This window comes from Harpia harpyja, chromosome 12 (assembly GCF_026419915.1).
Source record: "Harpia harpyja isolate bHarHar1 chromosome 12, bHarHar1 primary haplotype, whole genome shotgun sequence".
In the NCBI taxonomy this organism is placed as follows: Eukaryota; Metazoa; Chordata; class Aves; order Accipitriformes; family Accipitridae; genus Harpia; species Harpia harpyja.
The window spans coordinates 34,170,679-34,189,616 of NC_068951.1; the positions used below are offsets into that span (position 1 = coordinate 34,170,679).

The following is an 18,938-nucleotide window of genomic DNA, read 5'->3' on the forward strand; positions in this document are numbered from 1 at the left end:
AAGCAGAGTTTCCTGCATATGTGCTCAGTCAGGTATCACACTCTTAAAATGGCACAACTGTTCTGATGCAGCAAGGGTGCCTGAATAAAAGAAAAATTTTCTTCAGTATGCTGTTACACCTCTGTGTTCACAGAAGGTCTTTTCTTACATCCTCTTGCAGAAGGTAACAGTGTATACACACGGTGTTGATTCCTCTTCCTTTCACACTCCCAAAAAGCATTATATATTGTAGTATAAACTTCACACACACCTCTTATAATCATAGTGCATTTAGAAATCCTTACACCTTTTTTCTTTACTTCCTCAGTATTTGATTCCTATTTTATCACAACTCTCGGATCCAGGTGCTTTCACGAACCTTTCTTTCTTCTGTTTAGAAACACTATTATATAATCCAATAATTTCCTATTTGAAGGGAAAGAATATTAAGAAAATAAACAAAGATGCCAACATTTGTTAAAGCAGGCACAGTAGAGATTTATTACTCATGGTGTTTTCTTTTGTTGTCTCATCATTCCACAACAGATGTGGAAAGTTTTGACCACTTAAAATTCAGCTGCAAGCATCCTAGACACTTTCAATTTTCAAAGTTCAACAGGAGCAAGCATAAATTGTGGCAGCATGTAGTTAAAAGCAGAAGTAGAATATTACATATTCCTCAGACATAAAACCAATGGAAGACTTGATTCTCCTCTCAAATATTTCCAATTATTTCCTTCCATTTGGTGAAAACCCCAGGGCTCTACAACACACTGTAAAGTTTGCTACTGCAGAACAAATGCAGACTTGACTTCATTGACAGTTTTCAGCTTTTTAATAAAAGACATTGTAAAACTTTCAACGTTACTCCATTTTTATTGAGGAAAATATAACATCTAAAAAATCCTCCTTGAATAAGAAATACTTTCAAACATAAATTAAGAAAAATCTCTTAAACTTCATATTTCTTACAGTGAGGGCAGATCTCGCATAAAACACATTCTCACAGATTTACAAAATCAGTCTGACATGATAGTTCATAAATAAAAGTTTTCAAGTCTTATCTTTTTCCTTTGTGGTGTTCATTAAAGAAAAACTTGCCAAAAAAAAAAAAAAATCTTTCTTTTCAACCCACCATTTGCATGGTTCAATAAAGGGCCCATGATAAAGTGCTCAGCAGCATGACTGGCAGTGTAGGATACAAGCTTGGACTTTATCTACTCCAGTGTATTTTGATGGTTCTTGAGGTATGTCCTACCTGAAAAAAAGACTCCAGTTTCGTTCCTCTATGTTTACCCCTTTGGTCTCCTGTAGTTATTCTGTAAGCTTGATTTTTTTTTTTTCTCCCCCCAAAATACTATTTCATTATGCACATATGTTTTCTGGTTTTCTTCCAAAACTGTAGCTTGGGTTAAAACATGCACATATTCTTCACCTGTATTTCTGAAGAACTGAGGTACCTTATGATTTGCTGTACAATGCTGGTTCTAAAAAACATGGGAAGAACAAACGTTCAGAGCATACATGATTAAGGAGGTATTTTTACAAAGAAGTCGCAGGCCTGACAGTTGGTACCAGTGAAAAAACAGCTGGGCTAAGAGTATCTTCTTGTTATTCCATTGAAAACTCAAAACAGCGAGAGGTGAGGCATTCCTCGGCTTTCCAATGTTTCTCAAAACAACAGTGTGAGAATTCTAGATTACCTTTTCATCACAGTTGTAAATGAAATCTGAAAGAAAATGAACAATGAAGAAAAAGCTATTTCATGAGTTAACTTCTTTGTCAAGAAAGAGAAGAAATTTATAAGGAATTAAAGTAAATCAGAGAAAAGAAAGATTTAGAAATTAAGGACAAAATGCAAGCTTTTCCTGTGAAACATCTTAAAAAAACCTAAAACTCATAAAACCCATCACTTCAGTAATTAGAACACACATAGACAAACTTTTAGAAAAATACAGACATTCAGCTCTGCTGTGATGCACCCCTTAGAAATCACTAACCCAACTTCTCGGTAAGGCAGACTGCCTAGATCCTTCAGAGGTTAAATCCCTGAAAGCACTGAATGATTTAAAGTCCAGTCTTTAGAAAAGTCTATGCTGTTGAAGATTAGATTCAGACATTAATTTTTTCCACTGATAAGAAAACTATAACTGCCATTTCCAAATTCTTCAAGTTTTCAATTCCTGAAGAACCTAAACTGTTTGTTCCCTTGATGTCAGGGAGCACTCTTTGCCCAAGTCAAACCGTTTTCATGGAATATCATAAGAAATGTATCTCTGAATATATTCCTTCTGTAATAACGGCCTTGCAATGTTTTGTTTCCAAAACAAGAGCAATAAAAGGATTTTGTTACATACTTCAGCTCCTAAATATTAAAATGAAAAGCTCCATGAGGAAAGTACATACAGGTCTTTGCTCATTTTTGTGAAGCACACACAATCCGTACTGTTTGTGTGGTTTTAAGGACAAAATGTAATCATTGGTCAACATGACCTAGATTAAGAAAATTAGTAAGCCAGTTCTAGTCTTGGGTGAAGAGCTTTTCCTAAGATTTTTGTTTTGTTTTTATTAAAACCTGAAAGGGAAAGAGCCAAGTATCTAGACGGTCTTGCTCTCGCCTAATAAGCAGAGTATTATCAAGGGCATGCTTTGATCCACCAACCAAATTAGGTGTCTTTAAACACTTGTTAAAATAACGCATTCAAAGTTCTCCTCTCCACCCAGTAAAAAGATCATAAGTATTAGGTACTCAGCATTCACATCCAACCCTTCAATATTACATGCACATCTAATTAAGCAAAACACAATACCAAAATATTAAATAGGTAGCGTTAACTTGATCAGAATGGCTCATGCACCAAGAAGAATTATAACGGTAGGATGCTATATGGGCTGGCTGTGAGGAAACAAATAAAAAATGAAACTCCAGAGTGGTGAAAGCTAATCTTTGGATTATCTGTCTGCTTTTCTTCTCTTTTTGCTGTGTTTTCTTAAGTCTTTACAACATTATAATACTATTAGAATTTCAAAATTGCTATATGTAGGATTCCAAATTAATATCAAAGCCTATCAGATGGAGGAAGGATGCAATATATAAAGCTAGCAGATCTATGGTGACACCAAGAACGAATACATCAAAATATATCCAAATGCATAAAGAGTGTTTATGCTCTTGAAAGCAAATGTAAAAGTCAAGTTCAATCACCTACTCATCACTAATAGTCCAATTTCTCTCAGATGTTACAGCAGAGGTAGGTACTGGGGAATGACTTGAGGGAGTAAATAATGACTTTAAAATAGTCATACTTCCATATATCTGAGCGGTATGAAAAGACAAAATTTTGTTAGCTGCTAACAAATGCTACTTTTCTGGCTGAGAAACAAAAAACCAAAGATTAACTGCTTTACTGATCATCAGTTTGCAGCAAGTAAATGAGAACATTCAAAGTCCAGTCCACTAGTACATGACTCTCAATATTAGTTAATACATAAGCCTCAATGATGTCTCTGCAATTCCTTTAGGACAACAGAAATTAAAAATGTATCACTTACTTCTTGCAATACTTGTCCAAGCGTCTCCCGGCTGTGAATGCGCTTCCTGTTGAAAACCAAAACCACATTTATTTCTGCACAAAGCATTGTGGGGATCTTGTAAACATCAATCATTTATCCCACTTCAAAAGGAGAAGACTGTTATGCTAGGCTTTGTTCCACATCCTTATGGAAACTTGATGCAATTTTATGGACTCTTAATGCAATCTTATGGAATCTACAAACTCTGATTCAGACCTGTTATTATTCTCATCAGGTGGAACTACCTGCAATAATGCTTGCAATAGACTGCAGCTTCTCAAAAAACAACCCTGTTTAATAAAAAGCTTAGTAAAATTTCAGCATAAATCCTAGCATCAGGACATAGCTGATACTCAGTTGCTGTAGTGCCATCTTCTCCAGCACTAGACATCTGTTAATCAGTAACTGATGCAAGATTACAAATACTCTTTTTTTTTTACTCATTCTTCCAATGTAGTCGAAGCTGTAACCAGTGCTTGCAAACGTAACAGCAATACAAAGACTTTAAAAAAAAAAAAAAAGATTATTTTCTATCAAAAGTGAGAACATGTCATTACAGTTATTGTTTCCAAACATCCTGTAATGCATGCACTAAAAATACTAGAAATGCAAATAGAAGGCAACATATTTTTACCTGTCTATTTTGGTTGCTATGACCACTGTAAAATTGCCTTCTGTATTGGGCAAGTAAGTAGAAGGTATAATTACATAACTTCCCGCAGGAAGTCTGCAAAGTTGGCTTACTTCCTGTGAATAGCAATGAGGTACACAGCTAACCAGTGGCTCCAAGTGCAGAAAAGAGGAAGTATGTGGTTTCCAGCTGCTGTTAGGTACCTGCAAGAAAGAATGAAAACATGCCTACCTTTTCATACATTTCAGGCCTCACAACGTTAAATTCCTGATATACCATAGTAAGGTATGTTCCATATCTGTTCCATATCTATTCCACTCCAAATACTCACTGTTCTGGACAGAACTGTATGAGAGGGATGGGAAGGCTTCCAGAAAACCCAGATGGCAGTATCGAGTACAGATAAATCATTCCTACCATGTTTGTAGACAGTTCATACAACCCACTACACTCATAGCTCAAAAGCTTTTTCTATTGTCTAACCTCACTCTTCCTCACTGCAGCCTAATGCCCTTGTTTTTCATCTCACCAATGTGGTGAACAGACTATATCCTTCCTCTTTTTAGTGGCCTTTCCTGTACTAAAAATTCATATGAGACTTCTCAGTCTCCTATAAGCATGAAAAAATGCCATTCTTTCAATCTTTCTTCACATAGTGTATATCTGAAGCTATATGATCACTCCTAATGCTCAACTCCAGACTCTCCATTCAAGCAACACCTTTTTTGAAGCACATTTTCTGAAAATAAAGTTAGCTTTGCCTGCAAAGTAGCCACCTAACCAGAAGCTTCCCATCCTACATTTATGCAGTTCATCACTGGCAGATACATGTAGAACCTGTATTTGTCCATACCAAATCATATCTTGTTTTGTTTCAGGTTGTCTGTTCAACATGTCAGTCCTTTTGAATTCTAATCTTGTCTGCAGATCCAACACCTCTTGCCAATGGACAAGTAAAAAATTAGCAGAGATAGAGAAAGTAAGTTTTCATGATCAATTACCAAAAACTCTGGTCCTCAATCACTAAGACACTGAGAATTCTTTGCAAATCCTCAAAAGAGTTCATAATTTCTAAAAGTAATTTAGAGCATTGGGAGGATTCAGTGGAACCAATTATCTGGTTACTATTCTACCTAGTGCGCAGTTACTCCATATCTTTCACATGCATTACTTCACAGGACCAGCCTCTGTTTGTCCTAGAAGCAGCATGTCTCTTGCCAAGTGCAAGGAGCACTGAACTAACTGACAGGCTTACCTTCACACTTAGCAAACGAGCAATCAAACTGACCAAAGTCTTACCTGGAAAATATGGAAACCTATTGGACGACACTTGCTATCTTGGCAGTGCTGACGGAGGGTAACTTTCACACTGCTTTTTCCTGGTCCTGCAGGAATGGAGAGGGGAAAGCAGGGATTGATATGGAAGGAGGGGAAGTTCCTGCTACCTCCAGCACTTTGCCCATTTTTCCAGCATCCATGCAGCTGCACCGTCTCCCATTCACCTGCTGGGAGTTCTTCACAGAGGGCAGCATCTGTGGGTGGTGGCTTTAGCTCACTATCAAACGTAAGAGAGAAAAGAAACTAAAATGTATAAAACCTGTATGATTTCACAAAATCTAGAACACCAGCGCACAAAATTGAACTACTATTACATAAACTTACATGAATAGAATTCCTCCAAACTTTCGGCACAGAGAAAGAGAACGGTACAACTCTTAAATCCTTAGATAATTCACAGAACTCCACAAGAACAACATAGCATATACAAACCATGCACTAAAACCAGATTAAGATTTTTGCACATTCATGAAGTAACGCAGCTTAAATATTTTTTCCTCAATACCCTTCTGCTATTTGTCCCGTTTGAAAACAATACAGCTGACAGTGTCTTCTGGAGTACACAAGAGCACCTCAGTAAGTTCAAAGCATACACTGCATTCTTTTTTTATATTCACTATGTCTTTAATCAGAGGAAACTACCGTTTTATCTGCTGACTTCATCACTGTAATGTTAACCCTATTTTGATCCTAGCCCAGCACTGCTTTTCACAGCCATATGAACAATTTAGTATTATTATCAGTTGTGCAACATTTGAAACCATATTTCAGCATAACTTGAAACTATCATCTGTTCTTACTTCCAGTTTTCCAGCTGAGAACACATAACAGCTGTTACGATATTCTGCGATTGCCCATTCTAGACACACATCCAGGCTGGCACCTCTGTTTCAGTCTGAGGAAGTGTTCTTAACAGCAATACTACAAATTTTATCCCATCGCTGAAAGTACAATATGTTCTACAGATAAAATATGTCCAGAAACCAAATATATTGCCAGTAAGAAGTACACAATTTGCACCCATACAGCAAAATTAGCCTCATAGTTTTGCAGACCTTCAATCTAAAACTTGATGTCACCTTCTTCCAAATTCTGCAGAGTAAATGATTAATGCATGTTCTGGCTTTGTAGTGTGATTTGCCAACTTCTTTCCAAGGAGATATGAGTTGATAGTGTACTACCAGAATATAAAAAAAAAAAAATTGAACAGCTTTTAAACGTTACGTTTTGCCTCTGTATATAGCTTACCTGGCGCAAGCTGTTAGACAACCTCAGATTTTTTCAGGTTTATTGCAAGAAGAAACAACTTTGCTGACTCCACACAACTACTCATCATCCTATCTTCTTAAGTATTTACTTCAAGGCTATGGTCACCAACACAGAATTGCTCATGACTAATTGACTTTTAAGTGCTGAGATAGCAATGTAATCAGCTACAGTTAAAAAAAATTAAAAAGTCACCAGAAGCTACTGGACTGACATTGCTGATATTTCCTGTTGGATAAGCAAGCATTTTTATACAGAAGGAAAAGATTGTTCCAATTCCATTATAAAAGTCTACTTTGTGTCACAAGCTATGAGGAAAAATCAGCTAGAACACAATATGCAGTGATCTTTCAAAGATTTTTATCATAATGCTGGTAAACTGCTTGAGGCCTTCACAAATAAGAAGTTCAGCTGTATTGCCAGTGTCAAATGCTTTAATTCAAAAAACAATTCTTTGTTCAGCTAAAGATGACAGCATAAATGTCAGTGCTATTTTTCACACCTGCCCTGGAAAGATGAGCTGTGAGTATTATGCCATCTGAGTCCACTGCTGACACTCCATTTGCATTTGAAGCTGTACAGGTCACTAATAACAAGGTTATATGTCAGGCAATCTGTTAGTATGTGTTTTCCAGCATACATGATAATATACTGCTCTCCTTTTCTGTTGCTCACTGCAATAACAGCTGTCGTGGTTTAACCCCAGCCAGCAACTAAACACCACGCAGCCGCTCACTCACTCCCCCCCACCCAGTGGGATGGGGGAGAAAATCAGGAAAAGAAGCAAAACCCGTGGGTTGAGATAAGAACGGTTTAATAGAACAGAAAAAAGAAGAAACTAATAATGATAACGATAACACTAATAAAATGACAACAGCAATAATGAAAGGATTGGAATGTACAAATGATGCGCAGTGCAATTGCTCACCACCCGCCGACTGACACCCAGCCAGTCCCCGAGCGGCGAAACCCTGCCCCCACTTCCCAGTTCCTATACTGGATGGGACGTCACATGGTATGGAATACACCGTTGGCCAGTTTGGGTCAGGTGCCCTGGCTGTGTCCCGTGCCAACTTCTTGTGCCCCTCCAGCTTTCTCACTGGCTGGGCATGAGAAGCTGAAAAATCCTTGACTTTAGTCTAAACACTACTGAGCAACAACTGAAAACATCAGTGTTATCAACATTCTTCACATACTGAACTCAAAACATAGCACTGTACCAGCTACTAGGAAGACAGTTAACTCTATCCCAGCTGAAACCAGGACACAGCTACTTTTAACTTCTGTGGCACATCTTCATTTTTCCATACATTAAGAAAGAATTTCCACATATTGAGAAACATGTTCTGCAGAAACCTATTCAGTTCTTCTACAAAATACGCACCTTCTCAAAACACTAGGCTGCAGTTTAGAGGCAAGATGCTACTCATCTGACTACTTCTGACTGATATTTTAACAAGAGATAGTAACAGCTTCATGCAAAAACCAAGGAGATATAACACTATTTACATGAATTCAAAGACAAACAATTCTGTTACTTGGTACTCTGCACAACCTTTCCAAAAACATTTTGAACATTTACACTTAGTGCTATACTTCATATATTTGTTTATGTCAACAACTATAAGAAATTTTCTGTTTTGTTTTAAACCTACCTGAGAGAGATCCTTCCCGTTGAAAATACACGAAGCAAGAAATTCCCTACTGCATCTTTCAGAAAAGTGCTGGGAACAACAAGATAAAACCCAGGCGAAAGGTCACAGCACACATGCACTTCTCTGTCATAGGAATGGCAGATGGTACCTACAACTGGAGGAGCAGAGAGGGTCTTTGGAAGGTTAAATCGTTTCTTCTCCACCTAGAATAGATGCATAATGATGTGTGGTGTTTTAGGAAAAATGAGGAGTTTTTAATAAAACTAAAAATGATAAAATATTTTTTTAAAACATTTTTAAACATGCATACATTTACAAAAGGAAACAATTAAGGATGAGAGCATTAGCAGATAAGCTGAACATCAAAGAGGAGTAGGAAGTGTTAATATTCAGGAGGAGTAAATTTAGGAATAGTCTTCCAATAATCAGCCTGAAATGTCATGTGCTAGTTTGGAACAGTCCCAAAAGTTCTGCTACTTGGCACTCAATGATAAGTACTAGTCCGCTAATAGCTTGTACAGACAGTAACTGCATCGTGATATAAACAGGATCATCCTAACGTAAATCAGAGATGTAAAATGTGTGAACACCTGAATCATATCACTGCCATAGGAAGTGAATGATTTTACTCAGATGTTTCAGTAATGCTTTAAAACTTCAATTTGGAAAAAGAAAAACGTCACTCCTGTATTACCTTCCAGACATGCAATCCCACAGCCTGGTAATTCTTCCCCTGTGTGCCTTCAGTCAAAGATAGATTTTCCTCTGCTAAGCAAGTCAGATTTTTAATTCTTCCAGCCCAGTCAGCACTGTATTTCCTATGTTTCTGCAGCAGAGCAATGCACACCTCACTCTTTTCACAGACTCTCAGCCAGAACTTAGGGTTGGTAGGAAAGCTGCTGTTGTTACGGCAGCCACCTGCAGACCGGCCTCTCACCCAGGATCCAAAAAGATTCTGCGAGTGATACAGCACTTTCTCTAACAAAATAAGAAAAACATGGTGCGGATTTCAGACACCAGAGACTACTTAATTTTATACAACAGATATATGGCAGAAATCCCCCAGCCCAACAAAACATGCTGTCATAGCCCTGACACTTTCTCCAAGCAGATGTTCACAACCAACATTTTGAGAGGCATGAGAATGAATATCACAACTGTTAATGGCAGATTGATGACATGATTTTTACAACAAGAAACTGCTTCTAGAAATCTGAAGTTTATCTCCCATAAAAAAAGAAAAAATAAATCACGAGGCTGTCCAGAACAGCAGCCTTCTAGATGGAGAACACTAATGTCTCAACAAACTAGCAAGTAACTAGATCTTAGAGAAATATCAGAGTCCTCTAAATAGCTCTAGTTTCCTCTTGTCCCTCTGTTCTTCCCAGCAGAGATAAAAAAGGCCTATGGATCTAAAGGAGAGGGAAAGACTGAGAAAGAGAAATCACGGTCCAGTTGCATCCATTTGCATTTCAAATCGGTCTTTCCCATTGACATAACATTATTTCTATGAGAAAGATATCTTCTCATACCACACCTGTATAGAGGCTCTGAAGTTGTCCTTCCTCATTGACTGGAAAGCCCATGGTAACCTCATCAAATTCCCTGAAAAATTCCTCTTCATCAACCCAGAATTCTCCCTCTTGGATCTGTGAGAGCAGTTCTGAGGCAACTACTGGATCTAGCTGGCTCCATCCTTGACCACTGCACATAAGACAAAAGTTAACATTTAGTTCTTTGCCCCAAAAAGTTCCATAACAATGTTCTATCAAATATCCCATGGAGTATGACAATGAGAGGAGGTTTCTTCATTTTATTGTCAAATACTTGCATTGAATATTTCTGTATACATGTTGCTAGTAAGCGAGAAGGATAATAGAAAGTATGAATCACAACATATCAAAGAAAACTTAGAAACAACCTAACACCAGATTGGATGCAGCAGCATACTTCTAGGTGAAATAGCTACTTTGCTTACAACAGACAGTACAGTCCAAACTGTGAGAGCAAAATAAAGATTTTAAGAGTTGTTAAAAATAGCAATGAAAATGTAAAACAAGCTGCACAGTGACTGTTCTGAAAGAATTTTAATGCTGTACAGTGAACATCAAAAACCACTGTCTGTATGAAGTAGCTGGTTATTCCCATGAATCTGCTGGCTAAGTCACAATAAACCAAGAATTTAAACACCTCATTATTTAGGGCCCATTAAAAGATAGTATCTTCAACATTTTTGATTGTTTCACTAACAACAAAGAACAGTTCTGCACTTTAATAAAACAGGGCTCTAAGGCCACCCAATTAAACGCTATCCCCTTGCAACTACACGGCAACTTGCTGTTTGGCAAAGAAACTACAAGAGACCAAGTGTATAACCAGAACTCAGAACTCGGTCAAAAGCAAAAAACATCAACTTAAGTCTCAATGTGATTAAGCCATCTTTTTAACTGAGGAGGAAAAAAACCCTATTTCTCTAAAATGTTTATTAACATGATCATATTGTTATGGTATTTCAATGCTGAAAGCTTGCTCCTTTGGTCAAGAATTGCATGTTCTTTTGTACAGTCTAAATATGCTAACAATTTTCAAAATAAGCTAGCAGGGACTGCACTTTCATTCTTGTTACTTTGCTATATGAACTGCTAAACATATTTCTGCATTTCCTTTAAAACAGATCTCTTCTTTATATCTACTTTGTATCTACTCTTCTTTATATCTACTGGATTCCAGCTTCTCCTATTCATATTAATCTACAGAAATGAGAGCACACAGGCACGAAACACAAGCATCCTTCCTCTGCTATATTTTGTTTTATACATACTCCTTTGCTTGTCTTCTGCAACTGAGACAAGATCAAATGAGAAGAGCCAAGTAAAGCTGAGCGACTACTTGTAAGTCACAAACATCTTATGAGCAAAGACACTTAGATCAATTGCAGAACAACAAAAAAGCACCACAGAAATCAAGAGAGAGAAAATAAATGAACATCTTAAGTTTATCTCTACGAAAAGACATGATGCTTTGATAAACAAAAAAAAAGTTATTAAAAAAAATTTAATTACCAGAACTAATAAATCAGAATGACTAGCCTTAGAAACAATGAGCTGTGTGAACTACTGAACTCTCTAAAGGATTGCATATCAACTGAAGGCTCGCTCCTCCGCTATAGCCTATTAGCAGTATTTGCCTAGGCAATACATAGATACGCTCTGTGCTTCAGAACTTTCACAAATAATTGTCCAAATGAAAATAAACCTGCTCACCCCTCACACCAGGGACCTCTCCAGCACCGCCTCCCCCAAGGATTTCTTATTCGCAGTAGGAAGATTTCCTTGCCTGACACTTCAGACAGATTCAAGATGTCTATTACAATAAAGGCATGAAATTCTCCTAGTTCACTTGCACCTGAATAGGAAAAAAAAAAAAAGCATTTGAAAGTAAACAAAAGAACCTGCTCCATATTTTGCAATGAATGACACGAAACTATCCTGTGAAAGAAGGCAATTTTGAGATAAAAGGAAATTATTTTTAAAGTCACTAAAAAAACAGCATAAAAAACCCCAAACAGTTCATTTTAGTTGTGACTACAAGAAAATAAAATAAATGAAAATTTTAAAGCTTATTAACTCACTCTTCGATCTCAAACATCTACAAACTCTCAGTGCTGAAATTCACTGGAGTTTTTAATGTTTTTTAGCTGCTTTTTCAGGGGGTGGGTTGTTTGTGTTTGTTTTTGGGAACTGACCATATTAGCATCTAATGTAAAAAGCACACCTCAAAAGCACCCTCTGTCCTGAACTCAATAACATCTTTAAATCTTTATTTATCCAAGGTTATACAAAATTGCACCATGAAATTCGTATGGTTCTAGAATCAGCACTATGCATTTTCTGGCTGCCTTGTGCTCTGAACCATGTTAGACATTTACTTTTAAAATGTCTAGAACTTTACTGTTACCTTGTCTGGAACTGAGGACTGAGCAGCTTATTACACACTGTTCCTTCAGATTCATTAATCTTCTAAACACTGCTTTCTCCAAAACCATGCCAGTCTTCTCTTTCTCCATGTTTCTTCCAGGGCCTTTCAGGGTCCACCTTTCAGCAATTCCTCCAGTCAGATCAACCAAAGCATCTGCCACCTGACCTGCCCATAACTGTTCATAAGATCCATGCACTCTAGGAAAAAAAAAAAAAGGGGGGGGGGGGGGGGAGTTTCTACAAACAGCAGAACTAAAGAAACATGGTTCTTATGTACTTTCAATCCTGCCCTATATCAGGATCATAACTGTACCCTACCTCATATCCCCAAGTAGGCAAAAGAAAGGACATGCTATTTTATTTATACAGAATACAACATCTAAAGAACATGTAAGCCATCAGACATTCTGCTGTTTGATGGGAAGTTTAGTACAATTCATTCCATCCTATATAGAAATCACTCTAGTCTAGTACTAGTCATTTTTACCTTATTATCGATGCACTACATCATCTTTTGTGATATACTAACTGCATTCTGTATAAATAACATTTCTTTCTCTTCTCCAATTATTCTTTGTTCACTCTGCACAAATAACCAGAGTAGCATTTCCTTCAACAATTTAAGTAAATCCAGAGACTACCCTACCTGCTGCAGTGGATGCAAAACATAGCAAAAGAAATCAAGACTATAATAGAATGATAAGACAAGATAAAACAATAAGATCTCTACAGAAAACAAATAAAGAATATTACCTTTCAGACCTACAGAGAAGCTTTAACATGCCATTGCTGCTTCAAAACTTCTGCTCAATGTATCTATAGTTGAATAAACTACTTCATATTTGAAGTCTTTTTCTGCCCTCTGCTGGCAACCACACAATCTTTCACCCAAGTGCTTCTGGACATTTGATGTCTATCTTACCAATGCATTTTGTCTCCAAATTGTTTTGTCCATCTGGACAGCATTTTGATGGATGTGTCATAAAACATAAAATAGCTGCATTTTCAAACACATTAACAATATAGTTTTTTCTTCTCAAAATAATAAATCATCAAATTAAGCAAAAGAGCAGTGAAACTCATACAACCAGACCCTCAACTAGCATAAACTTACATAATGTTGTTGCTTTCCATGAAAATATTTGCGTGCTTTCTGCTCTTCATTGAGCCCTCAGCTGCCCTCAAATGCTGCACTAGTAAAGTATTTCCCTTTAATAAATTAGATGACCAATGGAGAATGACTTAGTGAACATCATTTGAATCCTGATAATTCACTGCAGCTCTTACTTTTCATCATAATTCTCTCCCTAAGACTACCTTACCTAATATGCAACTAGAAACACACCTTACAGATCTACAGTTTAAAGAGCAACTTCCGCACAACCTAGTATGGGAACGCTAGCAGCCATTGTACTTTATATTGAATAATACACAGATCTATGCCCAAAGCAGTCAGATAAAATAAGCAAGCAGGAGGTATAAAAGTCTTGTACCTCCTTTTACTTCCCTCAACAACAATGTTCACATACTTTGCATATGCTTTTTCCAATAGTGGAAGCCAAAACAAATCCTCTGTCTGACACTGGGAAAAGCAGAGTTTACCACCAAGGCAAGGCAAACGATCGTCAATCGTCACTTCCACCCAGTGTCCAAACTGCCAGACTCGACAAGTGAAACAGCCTTGATATGACTCATCTGTCCAGCTGGGCTGACCTGGAGGGATCACCTAAATAGCAAAAGCCAAAATCAAGACAAATAATCAAATTTTTTTAATAAACAAAGCCAGTTTAAAATATGCTGAATATCAACCATTTGTAATAATCACAGAAAAAAAAAAAAAGATCACAACAAAACCAGAAAACTAAGCATATCAAAACTGATACTCGTATGGAGGCTTTGGATTCAAGAACAATATACAAATATAAATTAGGTGAAGAAAACCTCTGAACCATGAAACTTCTCTATACCTTATTCAGTAGGTATTTACTCTTCTGCAAAGCTACACAAGCACACAGGAACCAACAGTCTCCCAAAATTCCTTGTTTCACTTGCACATCCTGCAGATTGTTTGAAAATAACCGAGGAGTAGAACAAATGTCCTAAAATTAAAAGGAGGGGAGTTAAAGCCAAATCCTGCACGACATTCTAAGGAATTCTGTGTTTCAGGGAATGGGAGGGCTCCAGAGTCCTCTTACAAAATAATGGAATTTTTACTTCTCGAAAATTTCTTTTTCAGACACAGCCTAAGCAAGCAATAACAAATTACTGCCTCATGGCTATTTTACAGGTACTTTGTGAGGTAAGTCTAGTTCCCACATGAATTTTAGTACACAAATATCACCAACAGGTGCAACCTTAGCAGAGGCACCAATAAGTGAAAGGCAACATAATTCATCAGCTCCTTGCTAGACATATGATCGACTGTAATAGAACTGATGCCATTCACATTGAACTGCACATCCCAAGTCACAAAGTCTCCAAATTAGCATAAGAGAAAAACCTTTCCTAGGGCAAATAAAAATAGATTACTTGGTAGCAAAAGAGGTAATTTCAAATGCAAAGTCCCAAATACTTAATGGGATCTGAAAGTGAGTTTTTAAAATGGTTCTTCTCTCACCTGTAAACACTGCAAGAGATAGAAATTAACTGATCAGCCCTCAGCAGTAATCAAGGTGTAAGGTACAAAAGCAGGAAGTTGTACACTGGGCTCCATGAAGTCATTTGTTTGCCAATTCTATCTGATAACCAACAGCTCTATCACTGTTCTACAGCCATCCACAGATGCAGGGGAGAAAAAAAATACCACTAAAGACAACATGCTTTTTTTCCTCCATTACATTTTTATAGCCTTTTTCCCCCCTCCACACAAAGGCAGTATCATAAATACTTCACATTAAATGAATGTACTGCAGAAATGCATTCTAAATTTTTTAGCTCTCATATGGCTTGCTTTGAAACCCAGCTGTAAGTTTAAAAGCAACACAAATCATATGACAAGTTATAACTTCAAAAAAGTTTTCTTTCTTGTTATCAAATAAATCAACTATCACAAAAAAAAAAGCAATATCCTTCTGAAAAACTCTAAAATCCAGTTATTTGTTTTCAAGACAGTTATGCAATATATCGAAAAATTTGGGAATGACATAATGCTGTTTTTTAACTTGGTATGCACATTACTTGCATAATGAAACATAGTTATAATAAAATACCTGCATTTTCACTAGTGCCAGGAAATCCAAAAGTTCTACAACAGGATTTAAATCAAACAAGCACCCAGACTTAAAAACTGTAACTCATATATTGTTAACACTGACATACATTGGTTTTATCACTTCTATATTTCTAAACAATAAGATCACCTAGAAGCAATCATTCAATGCTAACTACCATTTACTATCTTAAAGTCCAGTTCTGCTAAAATCACATACTTTTATACCTTAAAACTCACCTTAGGTCTCAACCAAGATATCTCGCCTCTGAATTGGGCGAGCGGGGTACAATAATCAAAAAATATAGAGGTATCACTAGCTGGAAACGTGGGGTCTGTGTAAAGGTCTCTTTTCACGATTAATTGTTTTTTCTCTCCCAGCATTTTCAACACAATCCTAAGTAGCTTTGCCGGCTATTTCCAGGACTTTAGATTGCCAAGCACCAACCTACAATATAAGCGAGCATTACTCGGGAATTGCAACTGAGAAACAAATAAGCAGGACAGATTTATTTAGGAACAGAAAGCCTCTCACTCTTTCCACGAAGCACCCTGAACCACGCCATTGTTGGCTTCTTTCAGCACCTGATACCACCCTAGAGGTTCCCCGCTCTGCTGGAAAAGAGAAGGGGGGGTCTCAGAGAAGACCTACACCCAGAAGCCCACTTAGACCCCTTCTCCGCCCCTCTACGCACACCCTTCCCCACAAGACCCCCTCCACCAACACCCCTTTCCTCACAACCAGCCCCGACAAGGGCCCCTCCACACACGCCCACCCCCTCCTCCTGCCCACCAGCCCCCCTCACGCAGACACCCTTCGCCCCAGCGGGCCTCAACCAGGCCACCTCCGCACACGTCCTCCCCACCCCCGGCCACCACAGAGCCCACCCCCGCCATCTCCTCACCGGGGGGCACGCCCCGCCGCCATGCCCGGGGCGGCCGTTACCGCGGCAACGCCGGACACTCTCCCACCCCTCCCTCAGCCTCTTGTCCAGCCCAGAGGTAACGGATTGGGCCGCTGACCAATGAAGAAGCGGCAGGCGAGCACGTGATGCACGCACCACCAATCGGCCGCCGCCCTCGGAGCAGGGAAGGGACGGGTCCCAGCATGCCCCGCGGCGGGCGGGCTCAGCCCGCGGCCGCCTGTGGCGGCCGGCCCGTCACGGGGGGGAGCCGAGAGTCCCCGGGCACTCCGGGATTCGCGAGCCCAGGCGGTATTCCGTGCTCAGGAATACCTGGAAGAAACTGGAAATTTCTCCTCAGCAGAGCTGGAGGAGGAAAGCGTAACGGTCACCTGAACAGCTCTAAGAGGCTGAGGAAAAACGAAACCGAACTACAGTTTCATAAAGGTTATGACAGAGAAACTGTCACAGAAATTGGTGACCCTCACAAAGCGGTTTCCCGACATAATGGCAAAGATCACATTTTCAGATAGCTTATCACTAAGTAATTGTCCAAGGGCAGAACTGACAAAGGAAGTATGCAGCTCCTTGTACTTTGATAGCTACTACTGCCTAGTGATATAGAAAAAATACACTAAAAAATACTGACTTGCTGAAAGAACAATGACAAAGGAAAGAAATGCAGAAAGAGAATGCCACTTGCAGGCCATCCTTCAGCAAACCACTGCTAGTTCCAAGGGTTTGGGGCCAGGTCAAGGCATGCTGAAGCAGACTGCTTTCTTTTTTGTATTTCAGCCTTTTATGTTAATGTTTCTAAAGAAGTTCAAGTGTGGTCAAGTAAGCAGGCTGCTGAGCCACTGTGAAAGGACACAATGTTTACCAAAAAAGCTGTTCTTCACACTCACCTATAAGGATGGGTTTGAGTGTAAGGGTTATATCACCCGGTCCTTGGGTAGAGAGGTTGTCTTAATGAGAGAGATCCACAGAAAACACTGGTCTAATTTGTTTCTATCAGAAATGAATGTAGAAATCCTCCTCACAAACCCCACAGGTAACTGCAGTATCTGTCCAACCACTGACCAATCCAGAAACACATTCTTTGCCCCATGCTTATGTCTGTTGTATGGACATAAGGCTTCTCCCCCACATACAGCAAATTTAATCAACAAACAAGACTTTTCATGTTCGAGTTTTGACCCTTTCAGGAGCAAAGGAAACATTGCCATCAATAAGAATAAGGACCCCTCTTGTCTATGGCTCATGCAAGAGAGCTGCAGCTGCACAGGCTGCAAGCGAGCTGACACAGGAGAGGTCTGTTGGGGGAGGGAAAGGGAAAAAAAAAAAAAGGCCTCTGTCTCAGGAACAGTGAGGCTCTCATCTGTGTGATTTCACCCTTGCTGCTTTCTTTAGGAAACAGCCATCACAGATCACAACTGCGTAAATTCCATTAAACGACAGACTCTAGAAAGCAGGATGAATGTTGAGCTCTAACTGTAAATATAGTAGATCCGACCTGGAACAGTGAACTAGTTAAACACCTAACAGTATTTATTTATGATGCTATTAGAAGAAGGAAAGAGATGGACATTATCTTGGTCTCCAAGATATTTGACATGCTTTCCTTGCCCCACTGCAAAGTTGGAAATGGGCAAATTCATCCATTATGCAGCTGGCAATGTTTTTTTCCTATTAATCCCAAACTCTTTGGAACAAAAGCAGCAGCAAATTTTCTCTGCTGCCTCTTCGCAATCCTACTGGATTAAACTATTCCTGAAGACGGAAACACAGGTCTATTTAGACAGTAGGTCTTGAAGATTTTAAGACAAAATGACACTTGCCTTTTTGTCAATCTGTTTCTCAGTGCACTTTACATAGGTGCTTCGTATTTCCTCATAAAAGAGGAAAGCAGACGCTGAGAGGCTGAGTCCAGTTGCTATGGAAATGTAAACAGTTAAAAGGGATTTGCATCCAGTTAAATAGCCAGCTCATTTCCACATGAACGAACACTATCCTTTGACAGAGTAGCATCTGATATTTTTGTGATTGTTTTCCAGTTTGGGGGTTTCATCAACGTCATGTTTGCTTTCATCTCCAACTCCAGATGGTAAAAGGACAGGGAGACCGGTAGAAGCGATCGAGCAATGGTGGTTGGGCCCAACGTGTGTGTTTGTTTCTGCAAACTCAGACACACCTAAGTTGTTCAAATTGCACAGGGGAGCTCTTCCAACTCTGTGGATCCTGACACCAGGCTTAGGAAGGGCACAGGCTTAGTCCCTGCAATACCACTAGGCTGACAGTGGTCAGAGCTGTGTCAGAGGAACAGCACAGAATGTCATTTTGCTTAAGGGAGATTTTGGAGGGGATATTTGGGATTTATGGTCAGAAGAGCATGGTATGGAAGGAGTCTCT

The 18,938-nt window shown here is 38.8% G+C and overlaps 1 protein-coding gene across 10 annotated transcripts; it reads right to left on the bottom strand.

Moving 5' to 3' along the window:
- Positions 1–9: 9 nt before the first annotated feature.
- On the bottom strand, positions 10–16,662 carry CAPN10 (calpain 10). Of its 10 annotated transcripts, XR_008237448.1 has the most exons (16): positions 16,533–16,653; positions 16,163–16,239; positions 15,868–16,075; positions 14,387–14,518; positions 13,949–14,145; positions 12,400–12,617; positions 11,706–11,847; positions 9,980–10,146; positions 9,137–9,420; positions 8,443–8,645; positions 5,483–5,738; positions 4,297–4,386; positions 3,532–3,577; positions 1,683–1,708; positions 1,115–1,237; positions 10–80 (listed from the first exon to the last, which is right to left on the bottom strand). XR_008237448.1 is itself a non-coding variant. In XM_052803283.1 (15 exons), the coding sequence occupies exons 3-15, from the start codon at positions 16,009–16,011 to the stop codon at positions 1,679–1,681; spliced, it is 1,902 nt and encodes a 633-aa protein (XP_052659243.1). In that variant the 5' UTR covers positions 16,012–16,075; positions 16,163–16,239; positions 16,533–16,653; the 3' UTR covers positions 836–1,678. The 10 variants fall into 10 exon arrangements, 9 of the variants coding, with proteins under 9 accessions (XP_052659243.1, XP_052659242.1, XP_052659239.1 ...); XM_052803283.1 differs by lacking the exon at positions 10–80 and having other exon boundaries at positions 836–1,708; positions 4,187–4,386; positions 5,483–5,568; positions 5,686–5,738; XM_052803282.1 differs by lacking the exon at positions 10–80 and having other exon boundaries at positions 836–1,237.
- Positions 16,663–18,938: the final 2,276 nt, after the last annotated feature.

Coding starts and splice junctions, on each gene's coding strand:
- CAPN10 (XM_052803280.1), bottom strand. CDS start 16,011: ATGCTGGGAGAGAAAAAACAATTAATCGTGAAAAGAGACCTTTACACA. Junction 14,519..15,867: donor TATCTTGGTTGAGACCTAAG/GTGAGTTTTAAG, acceptor TTTTAATTTTAG/GACATTTGTTCTACTCCTCG. Junction 3,578..4,186: donor ATAGCAACCAAAATAGACAG/GTAAAAATATGT, acceptor GGTTTTCAACAG/GAAGCGCATTCACAGCCGGG.